The sequence below is a fragment of the Schistocerca americana genome, chromosome 3 (assembly GCF_021461395.2).
Source record: "Schistocerca americana isolate TAMUIC-IGC-003095 chromosome 3, iqSchAmer2.1, whole genome shotgun sequence".
Classification (NCBI taxonomy): domain Eukaryota; kingdom Metazoa; phylum Arthropoda; class Insecta; order Orthoptera; family Acrididae; genus Schistocerca; species Schistocerca americana.
The window spans coordinates 659317204-659329329 of record NC_060121.1 but is presented as its reverse complement, the minus strand read 5'-3'; the positions used below and the strand labels follow the sequence as shown (position 1 = coordinate 659329329).

At 41.0% G+C, this 12126-nt stretch overlaps 1 protein-coding gene across 1 annotated transcript in view; it reads right to left on the bottom strand.

Moving 5' to 3' along the window:
- Positions 1–12126, bottom strand: part of LOC124606283 (glutamate receptor ionotropic, NMDA 2B-like) — a 727746-nt gene that overhangs the window by 156348 nt on the left and 559272 nt on the right. The window contains exon 8 of the mRNA XM_047138265.1: positions 4793–4916. Coding sequence (XP_046994221.1) covers positions 4793–4916 — 124 coding nt within the window. The remainder of the gene's footprint in view (positions 1–4792; positions 4917–12126) is intronic.

Here is a 12126-nt window from a genome sequence, read left to right as displayed (position 1 = left end):
AATTGTTCCCTTATGCTCTCCCTGAAACTCAGTACAACCTCTGGTTTAGTCGGTTTATCCAGGTCCCATCTCCTTAAATTCCCACTTTTTTGCAGTTTCTTCAGTTTTAATCTACAGTTCATAACCAATAGATGTGGTCAGAGTCCACATCTGCTCCTGGAAATGTCTTACAATTTAAAACCTGGTTCCTAAATCTCTGTCTTACCATTATATAATCTATCTGATACCTTTTAGTATCTCCAGGGTTCTTCCATGTATACAACCTTCTTTCATGATTCTTAAACCAAGTGTTAGTTATGATTATGTTGTGCTCTGTGCAAAATTCTACCAGACGGCTTCCTCTTTCATTTCTCTCCCCCAATCCATATTCACCCACTACGTTTCCTTCTCTCCCTTTTCCTACTCTAGAATTCCAGTCACCCATGGCTATTAAATTTTCGTCACCCTTCACTATCTGAATAATTTCATTTATCTCATCATACATTTCTTCAATTTCTTCGTCATCTGCAGAGCTAGTTGGTGTATAAACTTGTACTACTGTAGTAGGTGTGGGCTTCGTATCTATCTTGGCCACAATAATGCGTTCACTATGCTGTTTGTAGTAGCTTGCCCGCATTCCTATTTTCCTATTCATTATTAAACCTACACCTGCATTACCCCTATTTGATTTTGTGTTTATAACCCTGTAGTCACCTGACCCTTGTTCCTCCTGCCACCGAACTTCACTAATTCCCACTATATCTAACTTTAACCTATCCATTTCCCTTTTTACATTTTCTAACCTACCTGCCCGATTAAGTGATCTGACATTCCACGCTCCGATCCGTAGAACGCCAGTTTTATTTCTCCTGATAACGACATCCTCTCGAGTAGTCCCCGCCCGGAGATCCGAATGGGAGACTATTTTACATTCTGAATATTTTACCCAAGAGGACGCCATCATCATTTAATCATACAGTAAAGCTGCTTGCCCTCGGGAAAAATCACGGCCGTAGTTTCCCCTTGCTTTCAGCCGTTCGCAGTACCAGCACAGCAAGGCCGTTTTGGTTATTGTTACAAGGCCAGATCAGTCAATCATCCAGACTGTTGCCCTTGCAACTACTGAAAAGCCTGCTGTCCCTCTTCAGGAACCACACGCTTGTCTGGCCTCTCAACAGATACCCCACCGTTGTGGTTGCACCTACGGTACCGCTATCTGTATCGCTGAGGCACGCAAGACTCCCCACCAACGGCAAGGTCCATGGTTCATGGGGGAAGGAATCAGTATCTAAACACCAACAAATTTCTACTATTTTTCCATTTTTAATATCTGACATATAAAAATTTATATATTAGATGTCTAGAATGACTTTATGCTATTAGGTGCACATTACTGCTAACCTGTGTTTATCACATTAATGGATAAATAAATGACTACTTATTTTGTGTTAGTGTCATGGTTGCCTGGTGATGAAGTTATCAGACTTTCGAAATCTAGCATAATAAATGAACATCATCAAATACAGCTTTTTGGAATTAATTTCAAAATAAAGAGACTAAATAGTTGTACTATGCAACAATAGTATATCAGCTGACATCGCCATCTCTTCAGAAAAATGTAAGATGAAAACCTAATAAAACATTGCCAGTGCTGTGTTCTGTCTATGTTTGTGTGCATACGACTAAAGACGGCACAATATCATTATGTCAGGGGTCAAATCTGACGTCTGGTATCGATAAGTTCAACCCACTAGCTCTTATTTTACAACTAGAAACAAATCGAATACCTCCCCTTTCTGCATTTTGGAACTCGCTTATAACCTTTATTGACCATCTGATTATTTTATAGCCTAAGCGGTTCTTGTCCTGAAAACTTTTATTTTGCCTCTGGTGATAGGTGCTATTTGACTTTAAAGCGACACATTTTGGGAAGGGACTACTTCATCGACTTTCCACATGGTCATAATTATTATTCAGCTTCGATGCTTTGAAGTTTTGTTTTTGGGACTTTCCCATTGTGATGACATTCGGGTACTACGTGCTTGTATGAAATACCTACGTACAATTGTATAAAGCGGATTGCATGTGTGTAAGTCCGTTCTCCCAAACCTGAAGATCGATTTCAACTAAATATGGAACAGACACAGTAACCTCATGAGTACCTGCACTCTGGAGCCTAGATCCAATACAAGTGGAAATATGGGCGAAAACGTGTTTTTTTTTCAGTCTCTGGAGTGTAGGTGTATAGACTGCCATGCATGACAGGCGAATTGTGTGGGAGTATATCAACATGCTTTGCAGTGGCTATACGTGGAGAGGTGGGGGGAGAAGAGGAGGAGAATGATGTGGACAAAGAAAAAGGGAGGAGGAGAGGGATAGAAAGGGGGTTAAGTAGTCAGACAGAGAGAGGAGGAGGAGGAGGAGGAGGAGGAGGAGGATGAGATGAACAGGAATTGGGGGAGGAGGAGGTAGAGAGAGAATGAGGGGAGGAATCTTGTTGTGTGGGTAGCATCGACATGCCTTGCAGGGCTACACCTGCAGATGGGCGAGGCTGAGCTAAGAAAGGGGGGGGAGGAGATGAATAGTGAGATAGGGGTGGGGGAGAATGAGCTGGACAGAGAGCAGAAGATGGAGAGAGTTTGGTGAGGTGAGGGTGGACTGAGGGAGGAGAGAAGGAGATATACATGGAGAGAGGGTGATGCAGGGGTCAAAAAATGGTTCAAATGGCTCTGAGCACTATGGGACGCAACTGCTGAGGTCATTAGTCCCCTAGAACTTAGAACTAGTTAAACCTAACTAACCTAAGGACATCACAAACATCCATGCCCGAGGCAGGATTCGAACCTGCGACCGTAGCGGTCTTGCGGTTCCACACTGCAGCGCCTTTAACCGCACGGCCACTTCGGCCGGCAATGCAGGGGTCAGGTGGAAGGGTTAGAGGGGTAGTGAGCAGGTGGAAAAAGAAGGAGGGCACGATTATATGGACAGAGGGGGCGGGAAAAAAGGTGTGATCAGAGAGAAGAGTCGAGGAGAGGGATCGAAAGAGGGGCAGAGGGTGACAGATAGACAAAGTGGGAAAGAGGAAATGAGCATGCAGAGTTTAAAGATTAGTCGGGGAGAGAGAACAGGTGAACACAGAGAGGGAGGAGGAGGAGAAGTCGACAATATTTGTGTCAAAAGCATACTTGAGTGAAGCTTCGGGTAAATGGCTGATGTGCAATAAATGAAATTCGTATTTCGTCTCTAATGACCTTGATGTGGACTTCGACGGGACGTTATACATCACATTCCACACTTTCCTTTCGCCTCTGAACTTGGATTTCTATCTCCAGGCAACTAACTGACCTCTGGCCATAACAATCAGTCAGATATCAACTTGCAGCAATCCCCCAATGGCAATGTTCACTGCACTACACCTGTCTGCGGCGGTAGTCGATAGTCTCCTGGGATCGTGGCCAATGGACTGAATGCATAAGATTTTTCATTCTAAGTGAGCTGTTCCATTTCATGGAGATACAAAGTGCTTCTGAAAATGTCGATGAATTGTCTCAGAAAATAAGGTTGGTGTTGTACCTAATCACAATTAGCTACAATTAATTTCTGACTGGTTGCAAAACTATTGGTACCTATCATGAAACGCTTCTCGTGAATTCGCTCACAGAAACGTGGTGACGCGTTGTTGGATATCATCATCATTACAGGTAGGAAGACTTGATTCTACGAATATGATTAGGAGACCAGGCGACAGTTGATGGCATAGTGTTTATCGTCTTCCCCCAACTCTGTCGGGCAGACGTTAATGATGGATCAAGCCCTTGCCATTGAAAAAGACGATCAAACTCGTCTTAATCTTGGATTTTTTTTAGCCAATTTTTTTGGATGACGGGGAAGACGATAACCACTACGCCAGATTATTACTGGGTCTTGGTTCAAATGGCTTTGAGCACTATGGGACTTAACATCTATGGTCATCAGTCCCCTAGAACTTAGAACTACTTAACCTAACTAATCTAAGGACATCACACAACACCCAGTCATCACGAGGCAGAGAAAATCCCTGACCCCGCCGGGAATCGAACCCGGGGACCCGGGCGTGGGAAGCGAGAATGCTACCGCACGACCACGAGCTGCGGACTTACTGGGTCTCCGGATGATAGTGGCAGCAGCAGGTATCTCCTGTAGTGATGCGGATGTCCAACAGTGTCTGACCACGGTGTTGCCAGCGATCCATAAGAAGCATTTGCTGACAGTTTCCAGCAACTTTACGACCGATTTCAGAAGTGTGGTGTAGCTGATGGTGGTTACTTTTAACGGCAGTAAAGGTTTTTTTTGTTTCCCTTTTTCTGTGTGACGATTCACAAAACTTTTCAGACGCATTTTGTATAGTTTCTTTAAAATTTTACGAACGCGTGTGAGCGATTGGTCTTGGTGGTTACGTTGAGCTGTTGAATATATATCACCCTGACTGAGGTCATTTACAAGATTTGCTCGACATTACAACATGAGACAGTTACGCACTCAGAAAACTTCCACTGGAATTGACAAGGCGCCTTGGAGTGCACAGTCACACTCATGGAAGTACGTTAAATATAACATGAGGAATTTTCATTTGCGCTTGGATACCTTTCTTCCGTTGCACATGGTATATGCTTTCCGCAAACATTCACTTTTGCTTTGTTCACTAAATGAATCAGTACGAGAATTCTTCTTTACATTCTAATATCATTAATGGTATAACAAATATGCAGATGGAGGTTACGTGTTTCCTAGCCAGTATCCATACGTACAGTGGGTGACGTAAGAAGCTATTTACCCTGTGGTCATCGATGCCGGAGAACTCGTGGAACTCCTCTCTGGTGATCATGAAGGCCGCCAGGTTGGCAGTGTAGATAGCGAGGAACACCACGGCGAACATCGCCCACACGTTTGTCATGAACCTGTAGGCATTATAGCAGACATAAAATTATTTCATCATCCGACGATGTTGCTTAAGTATTAGGCCTACACTGACATTTGAGTGGCCGAAGACCATGGGCAGGCACTGAATGTGGTATTACTAGAGACCGGATTATATGCATTTGCATGTCGCATATGTATTTGCGTATTTGGCTTCTTTTCACCGGTTATCGCATATTTTACCTAACAAGTAGTGTGATGCATATTTCCGCTCTACGGTTACAATATTTTAAAAATTAAGATGGGTGGTTTTCATGTCTCATAGAGTCAACGCGACCTTCAAATGCGTGCGATCGCTATCCGCGAGGCTGATGGCCAGCGAACTCATTATTGAATAGGAACAGGCAGGCAGTGTCAATGCGTCTGCTGTCCGCGACCAGATCAATCCCCTCCTCTGCCATATTGCATTCGTCGCCAACAATTAAATTATATTACGCAAGTTGTTGCCCCACGTCCATTGTTTCTGTTTATTTTTATTAGTATTCCTCTTCACAAAGTTAGAAACGCTATCCTCTAAGGTTTCCTGCACAAATATTGTTTAAATCAAAATATACCAGATGAATCAACATGGCGTAAAAATTGCATACCGACAATTTTCCTACATGTTCTGGAAAAAAATACACAATCAATTCCAGGACAACATTATTTGGATTTCAATTGACGAAACTACCGACACTTGTGGTCGTTACACTGCAAATTCAGTTGGTGATGAGTTAAAACAAGACCCTTCTTCTTCCTATTGAGTGGCCTGCAAAGAACATGAAAAGAGAAACCATTCTACGATTCCCAGATTTGTGAATGAAGGTGTCAGAAAAATATTTCCAGAACCTTTTGCTTGCTCAGGCAGTACATCGCCTTGTTAAAGAAGTACGATCCACTTCTGGGAACGTAAATAAACTGATTTCATTCAAGGCGCATCTTACAACGAAAAACTACCAAATGTGCCTTTACCTCCAGAATCACTGGAAAACGTTGGGGTTACGTGGTTAGAAGCTGTATTGTTTTACAATGAACATTTCGAGGCCATCAGAGACGTAGGAAACGACTTCGATAATGCAGAGGCTTTGACAGTTGGAAGGAAGCGTTTAATGATTCCATTATTAAAAACATCCTTGCTGTGATCAGCATTCTTTTTTCCCGTTTACCTGCGAGTATTAAAAAGCTTGAAACTCAGCGTCTGACGGTGAATGAATCAATTCAGTTAATGAATAATATTAGTCTACTGAACTACTCATTGCTTAAAGAAAAGTTCGAAAACATTTTAAACAATAACCCAGGCTTTGAACCCTTGTCTCAGATTGATAGTTTTATTAATCGGACGGGTGAAGTTTTGCCAGAAACAAAAAAGTGTCAACATTGCACCCAAATTCAAATCCTGCTCAGTTGCCTCAGTTGACGCAGAACGGTCCTTTTCTGTTTATATAAACGGTTTGCGTAATGGAAGACACAATCATACTAGTGAACATTTGGAGCAGTACCTGATTGTTTATGATTAGAACAGTAGCAAAACGTAAAATATTTCTTGTACGTGCACCTCTGCGTGCGATACATCTCAGAAATTGGACCTGTGCATATCGATTGTTTCGCGGTGACTAATTCACATCGCATTCGCTTGGTACCGACAACAACAGCAAAGAAGGAACAATATTTGAAACACAGTTTGTGTCTTCTTTTTGCAATTTTTTAAAACTAATCTCAAACAGAACCCTGCCTAGCCTCTACCACAGAGTGAACAGATGATGAATTCAGAGTTCTAAATGCCCCGATTTTTCGCGTGGCCGTCACTCTTCCTCGCTATCGATATGCACAGATCCAACTTCTAGATACATCGTTCGCAGTCAACTACTATGTTTTTGTATTATTTGATCTTGCATGTTTCGACGCTTTTCATACATATCTTATTTTTCATGCATATTTGCATGCATATTTTGAGCTTTTATGTTGCATATAATCCAGTCTCTAGATATAAGGTATCGATTCGACGAGGTACTGCAATCGTTCTGGGTAGATTTCAATCCACTCATCTTGTAGTGCTACCCACAGTCGTTCTTGTACAGTTGGCTCATAGAACTAAATGCTCAGCTTGGGTTAAGATGGGGTGATCTGCCAGAGAAGGGCAGAGGGATAAACGCTCAATTTGGTTAAGATCACGTGATGCGGGGGAGGCGGTGGGAGGGGGCAAAACCACAGTTTTGAACTGGAGAGTTCAAGCAACCAAAGACCGATGACATACACATTGTTCTGTTGAAACATGACATCTCCACCAGGATACTCCAATGCCAGAAGAGAATGTATACGTTTTACACGAATTCTTTTAAATATTAGCTATTGAATTAACATGGCAATTAATATTTTATGTGTATATCGATCCGACAGTGGTACAAAAGTCGACCTAATTTTGTGTGGAGACATAAACACAACTATCATAAATGAAACTAGTACCAGCCTCATACATATCCTTCAGAGCTTTGGCGTGTCCCTTATGGTTAGTAGTGCGACAAGGATTACTACGAAACTGCATCAATAATTGACCACGTATTCGCAAATATCGGCCGGGAAATATGTGATGTAGCTGTAAGAGATTTTGGGATATCAGAACATTTCTGCCAAATAATAACAGTAAAATCGGATATGGAAAAGTCCCCTAAGCTGCAAGCTTGCAAAAGACATTTATCAGAAGTCAAAATACAAGATTTTTCAGAAGAACTAGAAAATTAAATCTGGGATGAAGTGTATAGAGAAACCAATGTAAATGTAACATCCTCTAGTTTCTCAATATTATTTAAGTTAGACTTTGAAAAGAAATTTACGAAAGTACTCACGTCATTATCGGTGGCTCGCAAAACAAATGGATAACAGCAGGTATTTAGACGTCCTTTCAAACCCATAAGTACCTCAGTCCCATGAAAAAGACCCATAATGAGTGAGAGTTCCTAAATTTCTGTCACAGATAGAAAAGTTTTATAGGAAGGTGCCGATTGCTGCAAGAAAGTCATTTAATGACAAAATAATATATAAGGCAATAAATAAAAACAAAACAGCCCGGGTAGTCATAAGAGAAGGAAACAGGGGGAGACAAACAAAGGCATAACAACCTACTTATAAGGGAGAGGGATAAACTAATGATTGATCCGCACCACCGACGAAACTATGTGAATGAACATCTTTTAAGTTTTACAGAGTAGTTACAGTAAAAATTCCGAAGGATAAATATAATATCTGTAAAAAATTACGCATGATGCTATGACGAATTACAGAGAATGAAGTCACTAAAACTGCACAGAAACTAAAAAATTAGAAGTCAGTAGGTTGTAGCACAGCATTGTATGCTAATGAAACATTGACTGTGGGAAAACCAGAAGAGAAGAGAATAGAGGAACTTGACATGTAGTGCTACAGGCGAATGTTGAAAATTAGGTGGATTGATAAGGTAAGGAATGAGGAGGTTCTGCGCAGAATCGCAGAAGAAAACACTGACAAGAAGAAGGGAGAGGATGAGAGGACATCTGTTACATCAGGGACTGACTTCCATGGTACTAGATGGAGCTGTAGAGGGCAAAAACTGTAGAGGAAGACAGACAGTGGAATACATGCAGCAAATAATTGAGGACGTAGGTTGCAAGTGCTACTCTGAGATGAAGAGGTTGGCAAAGGAGAGGAATTCATGGCGGGCCTCATCAAACCAACCAAAAGACTGATGACAGGAAAACAGGCTTGGATGAAGTACCAAAGTGCGTGCTGAAACAATGCGTAGATACTATACAAGCAACTAAGACAAACATAATAAACGAATTCTTCACATGATGGAAATTTCCAGAGTATATAAAGAGGGAAGAGTTGCACCAGTGCTAAAGAAAGGTAATGCAGCTGATATTGAAAATTACTGGCCCATTTCCCTGCTGTCACCATTCTAAAAAATAATAGAATTAACTTCGAAGGACTGATTAATGAGTTACTTGAATAAATAAAACCTTTTAATTTAATCACAGTTTGGTTTCCAAAATGATAGAAGTACGAAATCAGCCATAGTAGAATTCGCAAAAGTGGTACTTGATACTTTTGACAAATATAAGTGTGTCACAGGCATATTTTTAGATCTTTCGAAGGCTTTTGACACTGTTGACCATGAGATTTTACTAAATGAGCTAGAAGCATTAGGAATAAGAGGGTAGCTGATGACTGGTTCCAATCGTACCTGGCAGATAGGGTACAAAGAGTAGAGGTATCACATATTCAAATAAGTCTATAATTTTGGTAAAACACTTATCAGAGCCAAAAAGTACACTAATATAGGAGTTCCTGATACATAAGGTATGTTCAATAAGTGGAGTTAAACTATTGTAGAGTCATATGTAAGTGTACACTACAGTAGATTTCCTAGTAGCTTTGATCAGTTAAGGTCGTACATTACCTCTACGTTAGGTGTGTTCAATACCTATTGGGCGTTAGTTCATTTCGATTGCCTTGTCTGTGTATGCGATCAGTCTTTTAATATGTTCCCTAGAAACCGACTGTGGTGCACCGTTTAGAAACTGACGGAGGATATGTAAACAGCCGCGTAACTTACGGAACATTTTTGTTCTACATAGATATACTTCTAACTGTTATTTAATATTAAATAGTATTTATAACAAAATTGGAGTGTTCAATGTTTTATTCGAAAATTATTGATTTGTAATGTGAACCAGTGGGATGTTCAGAAAAAATTTAAAAAATGCAAATTTATCATATAGCGCTAGAAAACGCCATTTCCCAAAATAAAGGGTAAAATAAAAGAACTGCAAAATAGAAACGTATCAACATCGCTTCAATACATCTTGGAGCTTGTAAAGAATATGTTTCTGTTATACACAAACAACTTTCGTACAATAATAACAGGAAACGCTTTCCTTTGATCATGATGAAGAACGTTCTGTTGAGTGAAAAATAACAACAGTTATACAGACTCTTTACGTTTGTGCATGTAAACTGTACATGCATCAGAAGTAATTGCTTTGGTTTTATAAAAGCTGAGAAGTTACGCGACTAACTGATTCCCATTACCTTTTAAATGCAATTTACTTTTTTAGGTATTTAAAATACATTGACGCAGTTCTAATTACACGCAAAACAAACAAAAAACAAACACAAGTTATCGGCTCCTAGTTTCTCTCTCACACATTCATTTATGTTTCTTTCTTACCAATGCTACCTATACTTCCGGTAACCCTACCATTTACTGTGTCATTTAAATACAGTATCAAAATTACCGAACTGAAGTTTTGGTAGAGTTCAACTGTATCAATAAATAAAGTAACAGTTTTTTCTCAGACAATGCGGAATTTGTTGTAGGGCATCATGGAATATTCCCGCTTCAGCTCCTACAGTTTCATGAAGTTCCGATAAGTGGCGGCGCTGTACGTAGCTTTGAAAATGACGTCTGTGAAGGACGTGCGTTCCAAGCAGAGAGCTGTCGCTGACACTCTTTTGACGGAAAATGAGAGCATCGCAGGTATTTATCGGCGCTTGCAGAATCTCTACGGAGTTCTGGTAGAGAACTAAAACACAGTGAGTCGTTGGGCGATGCCTCTATCTTTCAAACGAACTTCTTCTCCATGACAATTCAAGGCCTAGTTTGTGCACCCTAGAGGAACTCACAAAACTTCATTGAACTGTTCTTCGTCATCCACTCTACAGCCGGGACCTCGCACCTTCCGACTTCCACCTGTTTGGCCCAATGAAGGACGCACTCCGCGGGAAGCATTACATGATGCAGCAAAACCCTGGCTCCGACGTCGACCAGTAGAATGGTACTATGAGGGCTTACAGGCCCTCCTAGTAAGGTGGTCTAACACCGTCACATTGAACAGATATAACGTTAAAAGTAGGGTTTTGTTACCAAACATGTAGGGAATAATATTGTGTACTGGAATCCTGAATGGGACCAACATGCTTTCAGGAAAATATGTGTTTTATTACTTATTGAACACGCCTCGTACATCGACGACTTTCTTTATAGTATAGTTACTTAGAAAACAAGAGAACTCCATGCAGAGAAAAAATGAAACAACTGGTCAGTAAGCAATAACGTGAAATTGAACCCAAAGGAAACAAATGTGATGACTTTCACTTTGAAGTGGGAAAATGAAACTGTAAATGGCACCTCTATAGATTGTGTAACAAATGCGAAATTCTAGGAATTAATGTTGATTCTCAGCTTAAGTGGTGTGAGCACACTGAGGTACGTGCAAACAGAGTGCCATGATCTCAGATTCAGGCCATCAGTGTGTAACAGAAAGTGTCTTTCAGTTACATGCTATTCATACATACACTCATTTCTTAGCTAAGGCATTCTTTTCTGGGCAGAAATGCACAAAATATGAACACATTTTTCAGACTTCAGAAAGGGGCCATAAGAATGACAACGAAAACCAGTAATCGAGCTCACTGTTCTGTTCAAAACACTGGGTATTTTAAGTGCACTGTGTGAATACATTTACCAAATAGTTGTACACATAAAAAAGACTGGTAATTACTGCACAGTCAGCTCTATCCATGACCATGGTACAAGATATAGACTTAACTTACATTTACTAAGAAAGTATGAACATGAAACACAAAACAGCATTTTCTTTCAAGGAATAAAACCGTTCAAAAAATTACCAAAGGAGATGAGAAAATTGGTAAAAGAAACTTATTTTAAGAGGCAGTTAAAAATGTATGTTAACCGAAACATTTGATACATTGAAAGATTGCTTACATAACACAGAAAGGGGGGTTATGTAAAAAATTTAACCCAAGTAATAATAACGAGGATGAAACTCCGAACATTGCTGAGCTGTGGCGATTTGCTTGGGCGCCAACGTATATGCAAGTACCTCGCCTTCACGCTCTTATCTTTGCTTGTGACGCGTACTGAGTCTTGGCTGCCTTATCTTCGCCGGAGCGTTAACTGGAGGCTCTCGCGAAGAACGTGGACAGTTGGCGTTCGTGTTACCTGAGGCCGGAGTGCGCTTGTAGTGGAGCGGGAACCGACCACGTGTATGGGGCAGCTTGGTGGAGAACCTTTCCTGTCGCCTGTATGGAGGCTTGTTGCTGCCTTGGTTTGCGTGCTACTAGTTCCGGACACGGCTGTCTACGGTCGTCCGCTGCCTTATTGCCGCCTGCTGCACCCGACGCAAGCCATATCGGACGTCCAGCGTAAAGTTAAGT